Source organism: Pteropus alecto, unplaced genomic scaffold (genome assembly GCF_000325575.1).
Source record: "Pteropus alecto unplaced genomic scaffold, ASM32557v1 scaffold171, whole genome shotgun sequence".
Classification (NCBI taxonomy): domain Eukaryota; kingdom Metazoa; phylum Chordata; class Mammalia; order Chiroptera; family Pteropodidae; genus Pteropus; species Pteropus alecto.
The window spans coordinates 5,105,613-5,124,834 of NW_006431925.1; the positions used below are offsets into that span (position 1 = coordinate 5,105,613).

General features: G+C 33.0%; 1 protein-coding gene across 1 annotated transcript in view; it reads right to left on the bottom strand.

Moving 5' to 3' along the window:
• HECTD1 (HECT domain E3 ubiquitin protein ligase 1) overlaps nt 1-19,222 on the bottom strand; it is an 80,817-nt gene that overhangs the window by 50,322 nt on the left and 11,273 nt on the right. Inside the window, exons 3-10 of the mRNA XM_006906863.3 lie at nt 8,917-9,151; nt 6,040-6,267; nt 4,985-5,266; nt 4,615-4,885; nt 3,792-3,868; nt 3,609-3,707; nt 836-950; nt 91-265 (exon numbers count right to left, since the gene is read on the bottom strand). Of these exons, the coding sequence (XP_006906925.2) occupies nt 91-265; nt 836-950; nt 3,609-3,707; nt 3,792-3,868; nt 4,615-4,885; nt 4,985-5,266; nt 6,040-6,267; nt 8,917-9,151 (1,482 nt within the window). The remainder of the gene's footprint in view (nt 1-90; nt 266-835; nt 951-3,608; nt 3,708-3,791; nt 3,869-4,614; nt 4,886-4,984; nt 5,267-6,039; nt 6,268-8,916; nt 9,152-19,222) is intronic.

Sequence of the window (19,222 nt, forward strand, 5' to 3'; positions counted from 1 at the left end):
AAACCTCAAATCATTCTGGAAAAGGGAGATAAATAAAACTATATAACTGGCATAATTTAACTAGTAAATACAAATAGTATGAACAATTACCTTATTGAAGGCAGCATAGTTTGCTGAAATGTTTGTGCAAACACTGGCAATAACCTTTTCAAGTATATGGGTGCCATTTCCGGATCTCCTTTTGGCTCATTACATTCTTCTTCATCTTTGTTTGTATCTTTCTTTTTCTTATCATCTCCTTTATTAACTGGACACATCCAATCCCCTGCAGACAAATATTGTTCAATAAAACAACTTTTTGGAAATTTTTTCTTTCGATGAAAAAATATTAAAATGTACCCAACTCCAAACTATTATTATTCCTAATTAACAATAATTAAACTGAAATTAGGATGTTGTAGCTATCGAAGTTGCTTGTAAGAATACTAAAGAACATTAGTAGCTCCAATGAACTCAATCACAACTTAAGGAGATAATTTTGGATATTCCATTTGATTCTAAATAATTATTTCAAAGAGGGTATGCATTCATCTACTTTGAAAACCTAAAAATTTGGTCCAAGTACTTACTTCATCTACATAATACCCAACTATTCTTTATGACATTCCCACAGCACTTAAACTTTTGATATGGTCTCTCTGAAATCATGCAGCCGCAGTTACAAAGAACACAGAACAATATACTGTTAAAGGTTTATCAAATGTAAGCATATACATAATAATTATTTGATTTCACAGCAATAGTTCATTTATATAATATTAATATGTCTACTTCTACGTAAGTGAAGTTGAAAAGTAATAGCAGATGGTTTAAAAGAAAATATTTTACCACTCACCTGGAGATTGAAGAATAACTACTACTTCACTATGGCCCCTTTCCCGAGCTTTATCTAATGGAGTTTTCCCATCTTCATCTCTCAGATCCGGGTTTGCACCATGTCGTAATAGAGTCTAAAAAAGAAAAGCATTTAGTTTGGATATAACCATTAACGCATTATTACTATAGTATTCAATTCTGCAATCTTTAAATCGTACTCATATACTTTAGATTGCATACTTACAGAATTACTTAATCAAGCAGATACCAATTCAAATCTCTGCCTTTGCACACATCACCATAAAAGTGGTCTATTTATAACTTGAAAAATTAGATTAACTTTACTTGGTTATTAACAACTCAAATTAAACATGTTCACATCTGAACCTGTCACCTTCTCTATGAAACTCCTCCTCCCAATTTCTTTACTTTAACATAGCTACTAGCATTCAGTTTATGATGTGGTAATCATCTTCATTATTTCCTACATTCTGCCAATAACCAAGTTAAATCAATTCTTCTAAAATGAACTACAAAATTTAGGTCTTAAATACAAATTCATACTATTCATCAATTTTTAATATACATTGGATTCCCTCCCCAGCAGACTGTAAACTTTTTGGAACAGAGAACATATCTCACATTTTTCCTATCAGCCTCAGAGGTAGTTTTTTTGAACTTCATTATGATGTAATAAACAGATATACTTGACAAATAAATAAATCAAGAAAGTATGCAGTACTGCCTAAAAGTTTCAAACTATTGGGGTTTGAATCACAATAATTCAGTATTTCATCAAATCTAAGATGCCAGAGATTTACTCAATATATCTTTAAGTACTACTAAGAAAGAAAACACAAGGCCAATTAAATTTTGCAACAATCCTTTTTCATTGCTTGGAAATTATTTTTTAACTTACTGAAAGAACTTTTGTAAACTTAGATATTTTTTCATATATTACTTGAACAAATTAAAAATATAAATGAAACATAATATGGTATTTCTGTAATTTCTTCACATTCCAAGTATAATTCTTTATAATTAATTACGATTTGATTCAAAGTCATCAATATGTATACACAATGCTGTCATCAGTGCCATAAACAGCACTAGTGACAGCATTTCTGAGAGTGCTCTTCTATCAAACAGGATTTTTCACTCAAGTTACTAAAATCCATTTCTCAATTTTTGTTGCATGGACAGGTACTACCTATGATACAATTTCAATCTGTCTATAGCAATCACAAGACATTTTCCTACTTAAGAGATGTTAAAATGTGTATGTGGAGGGGGAATGTGGAGGTATATCTTGGAATCAATTAAAAACAAAAGAACCTGTGAAAATTAAAATAAGATGTGTAAAATGCTTAAGACACTGTCTACCACAGAATACGTGTCTAGTGAACACTACCTATTATACCATTGTTAGTATTGGCAGCTATAGCTCACTGTGGGCTGATATGTAATCAATATAGGTTAGGGTTAGATACATTTCATTTGGCTCCTTCTCTCTCACTCAGCCACTCATAACTGTGAAATAGTATGAGTCAAAAGAAAATGGCTTAATAAAAAATATTATCACCCTCGGAAGCATCATTTTCTCCAGAAACTAATTCAAACTGAAGGAATTCAAGCTTGAAGAGACCACCTTTCCCAGATTAGAAAGCTAAGTTATTACCAAAAATTTTCTTATAGTGTAAAAGTGACAATAACGGCAGCTACCATCTGAGTATCTATGTCATGCCAACTAGTACACTAAGTGCTCTTCATGGATTTTTTCTAATTATCACAATAAGCATGCTAGGAATATATGTGCATTTTGATAAAACTTCAAGTCAAATTTAAGAAACTTGCCCAAAGCGACTCAGCCTTTTTTGTTAATGAGCTGAGACTTGAATCCAGTTGTGTCTAATTTTGTAGCCAACAAACATTGCACTATGCCAAATTACTTCACAACAGAAGATTCTAGCAACCTAGATCATATATCTGGTTTAGCCTTTATCATCTGACCTCTCTGAACCTCAATTTCTCCTAATCGTAAAAAAGAACTCTCCAAAGTCCTTTGGTAAACTAAGATAATATGACTCTATATGCAAATAGAGTATTTATCTTATTGTTAAACAGAAATAAGAGAAATATATACAGGCATAACTCACTTTATATTGTGCTTTAGTTTATTGAGCTGCACAGATATTGAGGTTTGTTTTTTTTTTACAAATTGAAGACAAGACTCTCCACCAGCAAAAAGATTATGACTCACTTTACAGGGATACTCGCACTTTACTACAATACTTGTGCTTTATCACAGTGGTCTAGAACCAAACCCGCAATATCTAAGGTATGCCTGTACAAAGTTATTCATTGCCAAGAGTAAGAAATTGGAAACGACCAAGTGTTTAGCAATAGATGAGTGGATAAACTTGCAGTACATCCACACAGGGTAAGAATGCAGATGTAAAAAAAGCTCTCCGAATATATAAAAGGTCTTCTAACTATACTATTAAATGAAAAAAGCAAAGTATATATCAGTGTATAAAATATTACATTTTGGATAAGAAAAAGAGGTATTAAGCATACATATTTACTTTTGCTTGTATCTGTATTAAGAAACTCTGAAAAGATAAACAAAAAGAAACAATAAAAAATGCCTACCTATAGTGGGCAAGGGGGAATGAAATGAATGAAGATGGCATGGAAGTACGACTTAATATAATGAAAGTTTTTATAGCATTCTAATTTTCAAAACCATGTAAATGTCAAATATTAAAATGATTTAAAAATCTCGATTTTACCTTTGCTACTTGAGGCCTTCCAAAACATGCAGCATAATGTAATGATGATGACCTCTGACCTCTATTAACATCAGCACCTCTTTCACAAAGAAACTCTACCTGTAAAATAATAAATAATCATAAATTGCTATGTTGGTATTTCTACCTTTGATTTAAAACATTAGCTTTTAGTTATTAGCTTACCATTTCCTGAGTTCCAAAAGCAGAGGCCCAGTTTAATAGAGTCTGACCCACATCATCCATAAAATTTACTTCAAAGGCTGGAAATTTAAAGGAAGAAAAATAAATTTTTTAAAAGCCAACAAAATAATGTTGAACTTTTCTAAAGTGGGAACCATTTAAAGATTGTTATTAATAATTACTAAATACAGAGCCAATTTTAAACATTTAGGTAAACTATAAAGTAGTAAATAATCAGCAAATGTAAATTCTGCTAAGAGGAAGTATTCTAAAATTTTAAACCACTGAGGATTTGCAAAGCTTTAAGTCTTAAAAATAAATATAAAATAAGAAAGAAAAAAACTATATAACACAACTCAACAGGATACCAGCTGCCTCATGCCATACTGTGGAAAAGAAACTAATCCACAACTGTCATCAAAAGAACACAAAGACAAGTCTAATGACTGAGAAGCATCTTTCATCACCTCATGAAACAATTTAAAAATGTACTATATATTACAATAAATCCCATGTCAGTTTCATTAATCTTGAGAAAATGACAGCCCTAAATTCAATGTGCAGTTCACCTTAGAACATGATTTCCTTCTGACATATAACAGGTAAATTTCATTTACTCATTCAACAAGTATTTACTCAGGTCTTACCATGCATCAGGCTGATACTCATACACATGAAGAGAAAGGAAGATATGAAAAGGGTTGGCTATTCTTTATCTGTCCTAATTACTAAAAATACTGTCCAAAATCTAGAAACTAGAAATTGCCTATATAATTCCTTATCTTAGTTTTCTTTTTATATTTAAAAAAAAAAACCATTTTCTGACCTCCTGTGTCAATTGCATCTATAAGGGCATCGGTATCTTTACTTCGAATACAGTCAATAAGTTGCCGATGCGAGCGCTCCCCAGAACTATCCAATCTCCGGAGTCCTGGGATTCTGCCTGTAGATCCAGCACTAGACTTTGGCAAAGCCTTTCGTCCTTCAAATAATAGCACCAAGAGAAGGTCAACCAAACGCATGGTATCAAGCACACATCTTTCATCACCCTGCAATGCACTTTCAATTGAATCTGGAAGCTCTGACCTCAGGAGATCCTAGAAAGAGAATAGGAGAAAAAGAGTTTAACATATTTGCATGACATAAAAACACTTTTTCTGAAAGATTAAAAATCAAAGATTCAAAAACATTCTTACGTGTGTTACTACTGGAGAGCCTCTGCAAAGTGTTGAGAGCAGACTTACAATTGTTGAAACCTGGTTACTCAATTTGGAATCTGCAGCTGTAGAAGGTGCTCCTGTGGTGCTGCGACCTGGTTTGCAAGCTGATGATGGCCCTGATACAGTACCACCAGCAGCAGCCATTCGAGATAACAGCTCCTCAGTTAATCCATGCTTGGCTAACGGAGCTGGATCAACACCACGACGGGTAAATCGATCAGCTAGTGATGCAAAACATCGCAAAGCTCCATCTGAAACCTAATGATGTAAATAATATGCATATAAACAAAATTCACCTAAATAAAGAGCTAGTACTATTTATTTTGATACTGAGACAGTAAGAAAGGCAGATGTAGCAAAGAGATAAGGCATACAATTTGTCCAAATTTGAATCCTGGCTCCATTTTGCTAACTGTATGACCTGAGGATGTTACTTAACTGCGCAAGGCCTCAGTTCCCTTATTTGTAAAATGGGGATAATAGTACATATAATTCACTGTCTGAGCTTAAATAAGATGACATATGTAAAGAACCTAAATGTACAGTAAAACCTCAACCAATATTAACTATTATTATGTACAACTTTGCCAAGATAATCTATGAGTATCAATTGAAAATAACACCTGAATGATAAAAATCATTAAAAGTCAAGTTTTATTTTCTCACGTGCTAATTCAACAAAAGTTTACACATATAACACTTTAAATACTGTGTTATTTTACTATCTTTTTAAGTCTACAAAATTGTGCTTAGTCAACAAATTACACTAAGTATAAGCACAGCTTTAAAAATTATATATTTCTAAAACATTTAAATTTTAAGAATAAACATATTATCACCTTTAAAATTTTAAATGTTTCACTGGCAACCAAAAAGGGATTACCATACAGATATAAAATGAGAGAAAGTGAAGATGGAATTACCTCTACTTCATCAAGGAAAAGTTCAAATTACAGTATATCATAGTTACAAATAGGGGACATTATAAAATCACTTTTTGAAATCAAAGTATACAACAGTGATTTACTTACCTGATGATCTTCATGTTTTAATAAACTAGATAGAGATTCTACACAAATTTCTAAAGAAGAATCTTGAGGTTCCATTTTGCCACAGAGTCTTGATACCACAGCCATGGCAGAGTGCAAGGTATCTTTATGAACCAGGTGTCCACTGTCACGAATGAAGGTAAGCACACAATTCAAACCACCAGCCTCGAAGACTGCTCCTGATTCACGAGTGCATATCAGTTCTAACACCTGTAACAGTAAAACAAAATTAACAAAAGAATACAGTAAGTCTAATTTTAATTTTCCAGAATCACAGAAAACATAAAGCACCCTCCAAGTTTATTAGTAGCCACATTTAAAAAAGTAAAGCAAAATGAAAAAAACTAACTTTAATATTTTTAGTCCAATATATCCAAGGTATCATCATTTCAATATATAATGAATATAAAAATTATTTATCTATTTTACATTCTTTTATATATTAAATCTTCAAAATCCCATGTATATTTCATACTTACATCTTTATTTGGGTAGCCACATTTGAAGTGTTCAATACTCATATATGGCTACCATACTGGACAGTGAAACCTACATGGCAAGCTAAGACACTACAAGTAATTTAGCAAAAGTGTGTAAAGATTCTAGACATTAAAAACATTTTTTTAATAAATGCTAGCTTTACATTATTCATCACCCTCACTCTTACTCTATGAATCTCAAAACATTAAAAATCAACTTATTTTCTAAATTATGTTGATGTTTAAGGTGTTCAGATAGAACTAGAGTTAACAGAGTCCATAGATCATAAAAGCATACCAGAAATTCTGAAAGCAAGAAAAATGTTTCAAGCAGGGAAATAATATGATCAGATTTACAGTTAATAACTGTGGGAAACAGAGTACAGGGAGAGTGTAAAGGCAAATGCAAAAATTCAAGCATTAATATTCAAGAGATGATAGGGGCTTAACTAAGGCAATAATAGCAGAGACAAATAGGAGGAAATAAACTAAAAAAGGACTTGATCATTAATGACATGTAGAGTGAAAAAAAGGAAACAAGAGATAAAGCACAGATTTCTGTCTTCAGTGACTACATGAATGTTAATGTCAATTATCAGAGTAAGAGTTTATCTTTAGTGAAAGAATAAACACAGATATCAAGCTGGAGATGTCCAACAATCCTTTGAATATAGAGTCAAGAACTCAAGAGAGGTTAGGTCTAGAGATAAAGATGTGAAGGGCATATACATAAGAATGGTACTGGTGCTGATAGATAAGTCTGTCTAGGCAAAGTCTATATAGTTTTAAGAAGGTAAAAGCAGAACCTTAAGAAATACTACCATTGAAGAAAGCATGAATTAAGAATAATCTGCAAAGGAAACAGAGAAAGGGAAAGCAGAGTGTAACAAAATAGAGTCTGAAAATATAGCAGTAGAGTAAAAGTGATATGATTAGGAGAATAAGGGAGTGAGGAGCTCTGAACAGGAAAATGGATACCTCCCTCTGAGACTTAAGACAGACAAATCTACAGACATAGAGGCAGAATGTCAAGACATTAACACCTATAAACAGCAGCTCTCAAAGTGTGAGGAAGACATTTTCAGGGTTCCTTGAAAACTTTTTCATAATAATATTAAAACAGTAATTGTCTTTTTCATTCTCAATCTCTCAGGAGTAGAGAGTAGAATTTTCTAGAAGCTAATGTGAAGTGTGATACAGGAACTAAATGCAGAAGCAGATATGAGGATTCAGCTGTCTTCTATTAAGCCAGACATTTTTTAAAGATACTCGCCAAAATGCTTAACAATGCTACTCTTCTAATATCCTATTTGTTCAGGAAATAATTATTTTCACTAAAAATGTAATGCATGTTAACGTGATGAGTGTTATTTTCAGACAGATTGAAAAATATTTTAAATTTGTTTTAATATTTAATATGGTAAATATAAATAGATATAACCTATATAAACAAAGACGCTTTGGGGGTCCTCAATAATTTAAGACTTGTAAAGGGATCTGGAGACAAAAAGTTTAAAAATTGCTGACCTAGAGCAACAAGAATAATAAAAAGAATGAAACATGAATCATAAAAAGAGAATTATATAAAATCTAAATGCATTCATAAGTAGTTCCAATAAACTACTGACCCAATATTGATGCTTTCAGAGTCACGTAAAGTTTATAACTAGCTACACCAAGAACCAAACAAAAAAGCTTACTCTAAAAGAGTACAGCAAAATAGTTAAATCTATGGGCCTTACAACAAGACTTCCTAATCTTCAAATTTACAATCTCCAAATCTTGGCTCTACCACTATTTGCATCACCCCAAGCTAGTCACTTAACCTCAGTATGTTTGAATTTTTTTCACTTATAAAATAGAAATGATATTAGCAGTACCTAACACAGAGTTGTCATTAAAGTTGTACGCCTGAAATTTATATATTAACCAATATGATCCAATTATTATCAATATTAACCAATAATAAGTTGTCTTAAAAATGATTACATGAGTTAATACATATGAAGTGTTTCATATAATACCCAGCACTGGTAGTCAGTGTTAGCTGTCATGGTGGAGGTTATTACCATTTTCATACAAAATCATTTTGGCTGAGAACAGGGACAACCTATCTCAAAAGTATTAGTGGCTATCAGGAACTGAAGAGCACTGAGGCAGCACAGAAGAAAATTATCACTGACCTACAATTTTCCTTCAAAAATAAGATTTCTTTTCCCAAGCCATATGCGATCTCCTATGGTGTCACAAGGGCTGTGACCTCCACTGTTCTCAATCACTCTCAATAAAGTGAGACTGATGATTCAAAGTTTATTTTATTAGCAAAATGTATTTTTTATTCTCTAAGTGATTTTCAAATGGGCCAATAAATAAGACTTACCTTTACACATTGTTCAGCTAAGTCTCTGCTAGTCCTGTTGTTAAGTTCAACCACAACCAAACGATTACAAAGTGCTTTTATAGCTCCATCTACCCCAACAATCCTTCGGGTGCATTCTGCAGACACATCCAGGTAGTATGTTATGGCACGGGCTGTTACCTCTAACACGTTGTCTGGAGCACTTTCATCAAGAAAAATTTTGCAGAGGGCTGGTAAGAAAGTACGAGGAGGACATCTGTAGTAAAAGAAATCACATTATACCTAGAATTACTAAATTCTTAACATCAAAATAGTATCAAAATAATAGATAATAAAATTATAACATAATACGTCATGTTCAATACTATGTCTGTGTGTGTATTAGGTAATATTTTTCACATTGCTTTTGATTCCATAACAATACTCAGATGCTAATATCATCATTGCTGAAAATATCAAGTTGTAAACAGTTTATAAATGAGGAGCATTAACTTGAAACCATGCTAAAAAAAATTCCTATTCAATACTCAGCTCCAACATCAACTGTTCTGAAAAATCTCCCCTAATCTCCCCAAATACGTACGTGGTACTTTCCTGTTCCTAAAACCTCATAAAAACAGTACCCACACTATATAATGTATCACTTTATTTCCTTATTTACATTAAGAGTCCCCAAGGGCCAGGGACATTGTTCAATTCATTTTCTATCGGAACAAATGCTGATTTGGGGTTTAACAAACCAGGGTAAAACAGAATAACAGCTGTGTAACCATTCTGGTTGTTTCCTCATTTGTAATACAAAGATAATATCTAAACAATAACTACTTTATATGAATGATATGAAGATTAAATGAAATTATATACATTAAACACTCAGTACCTTGGTACCATATTAAACTAATTAACTTTAGCTCTCCTTCCCTCCTATGAACAGTCTACTGCGTGCTATATAAATCTCCGTAAGTTTTATCAAAAGCAGAATTTTTGAGGTATCGCTATCCCCTATATTTAATCAAATTTAAAATATGAAAGACTATAATTTATATTTAGTAGAAATTTCAGTTATATTAGATGAAACACATTATTCTAATTCCTCTGCACAAACTAAACTTTAAATGGGCTACCGTAACAGCACTCTCCACATTTTAGTTTAACTATTTTTCCTCTAATTTTTAATATGTAATGTCTTTAGCAGCTTTTTAAAAATATCTGCATGAACCTCAAAGTAACTCTATTCTTTAATGTCTGCTTAGATGTTCATAACTTAAGGGGTCCAGCAGCAGGAATTTCAAAGATTTTAAAAGCTCTCTTACATTCAGTGATTGACCAGACACTGATTAAACACAGGTGGTTTTTATTAACTAGCAACATTGGAAATCCTACATCAAGTAGTCACTTGTAATTTTTCTGAGGAGGAAATGCTTTCAGGCTAGAAGACAGATCCCTTAGTTTGCTGATAAGATCAGAAGACTGACTAGCATATCAGAATTTTAAAGTATTTTTGCTGCCTTCTACATATGCATATGTAATAAACCGAAGAGATGAGAAGAGAGCGTAAAAGTATTAATACTACTGCGGAACAGCATAGTCTAAAAAAGTAATGATATTTTCCTTTATAAATAGTAGCTTTTGGGTAAAGAATAAAATATTAAAGTTGACAGTCCTGAATCAAATGACAAGAATGAATCTACTGTATGCTTTACATTAAAAATAATTCACCTATATTTCTTACCCAGTGCAAAAACTGCACACCAAGAAGTAAACAAAATTTAAGAGAAACTTTTAGTATAACCTTCTGTATTTCATGGGGAAATGTAGCACATATTTCTAATTTGGGGAAGAACTGTTCCCCACTGTGTTGCCCAGAATGCAACGAATCTCCTGAATGAAGAAGTATGGTTAAAGGATCAATTTGAAAAAAAACAAAAAAAACAAAAACAGAGTTCTAAACATAGGCTCTCAAATTTTAACTATGATCAATTTTATTCTAAGAGAAAAATAAAGATGGTCTGCATACATAAGAGCTTATTTCATGTGAGCTATAATGAAAACCTGCTTAGTGAACTTGTTAAAGGTATGATACAAAACATTTATTGTACTTTTGGCTATTAGGAAAAAAATTGTTTTTCTAGCTCTTGAGTTACTTTTCAACAATGAGAAGATATTTAAGCATATTCATAAACATATACATATACATCTAACATTTATACATATATACATTAATACACATATACATTTATACATATATACATTAAACATTTAACATACATAACATTTATACATATATACATTAAACATTTATACATATATACATAAACAAACATACATATATATTAAAAAATCACTAATTTTTCAATTTAGAACCAAAGCTGGTCATAAAATCTCAACAATGTAAGCTATAAATTAAGAGGTAGGAGAAAACATGCCAATATTAATTAGTGAATTTTAAAAAGTTTACAATACTTGAAAGAACTATAGTTATATTACTTGAAAGTTCATATTGAAACTAAAATTACTAGCAAGTTTTTCCTAACATGCTATGCTGGATATCCTGCTTTAATATAGCCATTATAATATAAACACATAAGACCTTAAAACTGTCTTTTCAGTTGTTGGTTAGAAAATTTCTTAGTATCATTTCCAAAGAAATCCTAAATTCATAGATAATTCACCTTGGTCTTTGAATTCAATTTGAGCTTTAGGGTTACTCAACAAGCACTTGACTACCTTCCATTAGCAAGAACCTCAAGTCCTTTGCCGTTTTCCTGGGCTACAAACACAACCACAACATTCCTGGGTCTGAAGTCATGTCAATAGGGATTAACTAAAAACAATATTTACCTAATCAGGAAAACTGATCTCATTATAAATTTATGATCACTAGCTTTAAATGAGCAAAATGTCCAGTACTACTGCCACATTTCTTCCACTGTGTGCAATGAGTACTTCATATCTTTTTTTCAATTTTCTTGACTTTGACTCCCTTGGTTTTCCACGGGAGCCTGTCCTAAGCTCCCTTCTCTTCTCTCTCAATCTGATCTCATCTATGGCTTTAGTTCATACACACTGTGAGCATAAATCTCATCCACATACTATGAAAACTCCCAAAATGTTATCTCCGTCCCCAACCAACTCATTTCACTATCTCATACATTTAGGATTATCACAAGCATCTTAAAATGAGAGCATTCAAAAAACAAAACTTCCAATATGTACCACTACCCCCTAATTGCCATCTTTATAAAGTTCACCATCCAGAAAGCCAGTTTTTTCCCCTCCATTTTTATCACATTATACATCCAATCCATCTGTTAAATCTCACCAATTTTCTCTCTAAAATATATCCTAAATTTGTTCACTTCTCACCACATCCTCTTTTACAACCTTAATCTAAACCAACTTCAAACTCTTGTTCGGACTACTGAAACAGCCACTTAGACATCCACATAAGAGATAAGTCTAGCACCAGTGTTGAGGGTATCTCTACAGGGAGGAGGGTATCAGTATGGCATAGGATGTCACAGCATGAGGAAGGTGAAGAGGGCATCTGTGCAGGGGAATACCCCAGTAATGGGCAATTGATACATACAAAGGAAATGATCCGATAAATATATCAAGGATAATGGAAACCAAGTTTCTGACTGCAGAACAGAGTTGCAAAATTAGAAAGAGAAAACTAAAATGAACCCTGTGGTGTTATATCAGAACTGGGGGTATTGGTATAAACTCATGATTTTTAACAGATGGAGATAGATAGAAAAATAAAGATGCTAATGTGTGCTGATCTCTCTGCCTAAAATACTTTTCCCTTAACTCTTGTCATAGCTGGCTCTTTGTCAACGTTCCTATTTCAGCCTAAATGTCACTGCCTTAGCTTTCAGACTTACGCTTCCCAACTACCCAAAACAGGACTCCTGGTTTTTTTCGTCTTAATTTATTTCACAATTTACATTTTACTTTTTGTTATCCATTGTATTCTCTCCTAAAAGCCTATAAGCTCTGCAGTAGGGATTTCTTATAGCACCCAGCAGAGTTCTCTGCACATAGGAGACACTCAAGTTTTGTTAAATGACTGATATCAAGAAAAAATAAGAACCTGTTTGCTTATGGAAAGAGAAGCCAAGCAAAAAGAAATCCACCATCTCCCTTACCAACCTACTTCTCCACCCCACATAAATTCATTCTGGCCCAATCCTTATCAAATAACCTACTTCCCCCTACCCACCCACCACCACCTCACACCATTCCACCGCACAAAAAAGTGAAACCATTTCCATCTTTTTATACTCTAGCAAAATGCCTAGTTTAGACTCTAGCCCAAATTGCTCTCCTAAATCCCAAAACTGCAGAACCCAAATGCCTCTCCCTATTCACCTATCACTACGTGAAGATGTTTCAGGAACCATCAAATACAATCCGCCCAAAACTAAAGTTTCCCTATCAAAAACCACATCATTTATTCTCTAACCTACCATCAATACCAGTCACTTAAATAAAAATCACAAAATACTTCCAAACTCTTGTTTCTCAAATACAAAATCTAATACCTAATCTTGATGGTTTACCTCCTAAATCTGTTTAGTATCTGCCCCTTCCCTTGAATTCCAACTTTCATTATTTACCTGGATTACTGCAACAGCTTCTTAACTAGAACCTCTCACTAGACTCTCAAGTCCATTTACTACTCTATCACCAAAGTTATTTTTCTAAAATACAAATCTGATACTGTCACATCCTGCTTAATTCCTCATCAGTTCCCCTACTACCTTGAGTATAAATCCAAATTCATCACGATTACAATCTCGTCTGTCCTCAACCTCATTCGTTGCCCCGCTCCACTCCACACACAAACACTCCACTCCTGCTTTACCAAACAGAATTACTCATTATTTCCAATCTAAAGTTTCCAGATTCTCATGTCCGTATACATGTCCCCTCTGTAAGAAACAATCTTATCCCTTTCTCCTCTTTTTCACTTGTATTCCTTTTCAATGCAATTTTTAAATTAAATTTTAAAATTTCAAGAAGACTCAGGTCAGAAAGTACCTCCTCTAGGAAGCCTGCCTGAGACCAATCTCACTACCCATTCTGAATTATGTTCCTCTTGGGTGGCTTCAGACAGCCCATCAATCAAAACCATCAATCAAAAGCATCCATTAAACTATATTATATTTTGCCATTTACCTGTCTCATCCATGAAAACATGAGCTACTTGAGAACAGGGTCTGTACTTTATCTATTTTCCTACAACCAAGCCCAGTAATTTTTATCTCGTGGACACCTAAATATTTAATAAATGAATGCATGAAAATAATCCGTCTCAAGAAATTCAGTTTAACAGAGAGAAAGACAATGTAAATATAATGAGTGCCATAATAAAAACCTAAAAGTAGGTTAATAAAAAGTGCTGAGGAAAAGCTCAACTCATGGAATTTACAGAAAGAGGGACCTCACAAAAACAGAAGTTTGAGTTAAGTCAAGGTATTCTCTGACTTGAAGAGTTATTATAAAGATTTAGAATAATGTATATAAAATATGTAATACAGGGTTCAGGACATAAAAGATGCTCAATAAATCATATGGCAGAAGTTGGCCAAGCAGACAAGCTCTTGCATTCTAAGTAAGAATAGCATGTGCAAAGGATGGAAGCATGAAGAATTATATTATCCCCCATCCAACATATCCATATATTCTTTTTTTTTATAATGTTATTTTGATACTCTTCCAACCCTTTGAATCTGAGCAGATTTATGATTATAATGAAAGTGACCACTTTGTGACTTCTAAAGCTAAACCAATAAAAGCTTCTACTGGCTTCTCTTGGTACTCTTCCTCTTGGAACACAGCCACCATCCTGTGAGGAAGCCCAAGTAGACACACTGCAAGGCCAGCAGGTGTTCCAACCAGATCCCAACCAGAAAAAGCCAATATTCAAGGCATATGAAAGAACAAGTCATCAGATGATTCCAGTCCCTAATCATCAGCTTTTGTTATTCACAAGTAGGATCATACTATAAATATTATCCTGTAACTTGTTCATTACCTTAATCAATATGTTGTAACCACCTTTTTACATTAATACAGATGCAGTTCAATCTTTCTAATGTCTACATAACGTCCAATTTAATGAATAGCCTAGAGGTTTCCAGTTTTTTACTAACTTGAAACAGTGAACAACGTTGAAGTATTTCTCTGCACACTCGTATCAGTATTTATGAAGGAAAGATTCTTAGAAGTATTTTTGTGTGTATATTTTTAATTTAGCAGATATCAAACTTACTTTTAAAGAAGATATTCCGAATGTATAATCCCAACAGAAACATTTAGAGTATCTATTTCCCCATTCCTAGGCCACAAAGAATGGTACTACCTTTAAATTCTTGCTAAATTGGAAAAAATTTTTTAACTTCATTTCATAAAATTTGGCTAGCTCTGACAGAATTAACTTTTACAAACTCTCACCAAGAAAACAAAAAGAATCTAAAGTTGTACACACACACTCAAGATATAGTCTCTAACTAAAATAGCAAAAGTCATAATAAATTCCAAAATAAATTCAGTTATTCATATTTTATTTCTGCATGTTTGATATAGATTTTATTTCTTTATGGACATGTAGATAAAAAATATGAAACTATCACACTGGGCATCTATTAACATCATTTAAAATTTCATTCAGATTTCTCCTAAAAGATAAAAATTACAATTTACTAACCTACTCATTCATTCCTTCAAGGAATGAAAACTTGTTAACATTATCTTCAATTAGATTTTCCTACAATCAACTCTAAACTTCAAAACCATCAAAACCTCTACCAAAAACAGTACCATTTTGAAGTTAGTTAGAAGATAATTTTATAAAAACATGTTTGGCCAGACTTCTAAAAATAATTAAATGTTGTTATTTCAAACAAATTAGTAAACTCTGATTTTCCTTTATATGTTAACTTTAGAGTCAGCAGTTCAAAAAATAAGCTATCAGGCAAAAATGTATATACAAAGATGCTCACTTGTGAGCATGTTTTATAATACTTATACATATATAAAACCTGTATCTAATAACAAAGTCATAATTAAGTATAGACACATAATAGAATATAGTATTTTCAACTGTTTACTAAGAACTTGTTATGATAGAAATATTGTTTGGTAGAAACAGTAGGTAAAAGGGACAAAATGATATCCATTATGGTGTTCATCGTGAGAGAAGAGACTATAGCAAAAAGTTAAAATGGGTAATTTCTAGATGATGCAATTATAATTTTCATTCTCTAAACTTTGACTTTTCCAAATTTTGAAACTAAAGTATTTCATAACTCCTAAAAAATGAATGTAAAGTCTGGGGCTAGTCAACTGGAGTAAGCTTATCTTACAGCCTGTCTCTCCCAATAATTACAACCAAAAACTCTGGACAGAACGCAAAAAAACACAACTATCTGAGGACTCTGAAAAAATAGACAACAGCAGATGAACTAGGGAAGGAAGTCAAATAATGACCCTTGATGGAAGTGAGTTTCAAGGGCTTTTTTCCTCTCCTCTTTTCTAGATTTGACCCCTGGATAGGCCAAGTCCCAAAACTATATAGCAGAAGCACACAACAAAAACTCTGAAAGGACCAAGAAAAAAGGATCTCTGTTAGCCAGAGCGTATGGGAAGAAATTCCTGGGGTTTTTTCCTCCCAGCCTGGCCCCAAGGCCAGCCTCAGGAATAAGCCTTGGACTAAACCCTGAGTGACATGTGCACAGTAGAGTGGAGGTGCCACATGCACCTCCAGCCCATGAGAACTGAGAACTAAGAAAAGGAACTCCTGTGGTCAAAAAACCGCATGAGAGGAATCCTATTATTTTCTTCTCTCTTTTCTCTCACTACTTATATCTTCAGGGAAGCTCCAGTCGCAGAAAGTGTATGACACCACAAGGGGGAAGAAGGGAAGAGGGTGGAGAGAAGTGTGACTAAAACTCCAAGAAGAGAGGCCCTGCTTTCTAGCTAGAACACTAGTAAAAAAGCCTCCTGGTAGTCAAATAATATAAGGGAAATCTCAGAAAGAGTTAGAAAGAGGATTACTGACACAAGTCCCAAGCTCACCTCCAAATTGTACATGTGGAAGACAGAGCTAATGACTTTAACAACTGAATTATGATATAATCACCCAAGTTCCAGACTAAACTCTGAGTGACACATGCACAGAATAGAACCAAACATCATAACAAAGGCATTGAAACCACTGATATTGGAACCATCCATCCACAGAGCAAAACAGAACTTACAATCTAATCTGCCCAGGTTGACTGCGTGACAAAACAAAACAACAAAATCCACATACGCCAGAGGATTTTTATAAAAACCAGAGTCTCAAAATACAATATTTCAAATGTCTAGGATAAAATCCAAAAGATCTTGAAACAAAAAGAATCAGTACAATTTGATCTACCTAATTCAAGAAAAAAGACAGTCAACAGATTTAAGCCTAAGACAATCTAGATGTTAAAATTACTAGAGAGGACCCTAAATCAGCTATTATAACTACACTCCATGAGGTAAATGTGAACATTCTTGAAGTAATTGGAAACAGTTGCTTTTGACAGAGAAACAGAAAATGTGAAAAACAATCAAATGAAAATTTCAGAAATGAAAAATAAATTTGTGAGGTAAAAAACTCACTGGATGGGCTCAACAACAAAATGAGGATGACACATTCAGTGAACATGAGGACAAATCAGTAAAAATTATCTAATTTGAAGAACATAAAAAAGGATCGGGGGCAGGGGGAGAGAGTCCTAGGGACCTGAGGGAACATATCAAAAAGTGTAACATTTGTCACTGGAGTCCAAGAAGAGAAGAGGAAACTTCCCAAATTTGTTGGAAGTCGTACAGATTCAAGAAGCTCGACAATCCTCAACAACAAATTCAAAGACAACCATGAACAGATTAATCATAATCAAACTGCAAAAAATACTGAAAGCAGCAAGAGGAAAACAACACAATGAAACAAAGCTTAGAATGAATGCAGATTTCTCATCAGAAACCATAAAGGCCAGAAGACAGTGGAACATCTTTAAAATACTGAAAAACTGCCACTCTTAAACTCTATATCCAGCAAAAGTATCTTATCAGCATGAAGGCAAAATAAGACATTCTCAGATGAAGAAAAACTAAGAGACTTCATCACCAGCAGACTTGCTCTAAAAGAAATGCTAAAGAAGGTTCTTCAGGATGAAATAAAATGATATCAGAGAGATAACATGGAACTTTAGGAATGAAAGAAGAGCAAGAGAAAAGATAAATATCTGGTTAAATGTAATGGACTGTTTTTCTCTTATTAAATTGACTACTAAAAGCAAAATGATAACAGGGAGAAGGTGATAAAGGGATCTACATGGTTTACTTTAAAGGGTAAAATATTAACTCTAAATTAACTGCAATCCCTAGAGCGACCACTAAAAAATACAGAGACATAAAATACCAATAAGTAAATTAAAATAGAATGCTACAAAATATTCAAAGAGGGAACAGAGAAACAAAACAAGAAACAGAACAACAACAACAAAAAAAACCAAAATGTTAAACATATCCAAACATACCACAAATTACACTAAAGGTAAATGTTCTAAACTCACCAATTAAAAACAGATTGATTAGATTAAAAAAACACAAGCCAGCCATATAATGTCTACAAGAAACTGACGTTATTTAATGATATAAATTGATTAAAACTATTAGGATGGAAAAAGATATACCAAAAGAACACTATCAAAATAAAGCATGAGTGGCTATATTTTTATCAGGCAAAGTAAACTTCAGAACACAGAAAATTACCAGAGATTAAGAGGGACATTATATAATGATAAAAGGGTCAATTCACCAAGCAAACTTAATCTTAAAAGCACCTAACAGGGCTTCAAAATACATGCAAAAACAGAGAACTGTAGAGAAATAGGTAAGTCAACAATTATACTTGGAGACTTTAACACCTCTCTCAGTAACCTATAAAACAAAATAGAAAACCAATAAGGATAAAAACTGAACAACTTAACCTGACACTTGTAGAACACTTCACTCAACAACAGAATTTACATCCTTCTCAAGTGAATGTGGACCATTCATCAAAAATAGACCATATTTTGTGCCATAAAATGAGTTTTAACAAGTTTAAAATAATTAAAATATGAAGTAGGTTCTCTGACCACAACAGTAACACAAAAATATCTGGAAAATCACCCCAAAATTTGGAAATTAACACACTTCTCAATAACCTGAGGGTGAAAAAGAGTTTCAAAGAAAATTTCAAAATATTTTGAACCAAATGAAAATGAATATACAACATCAA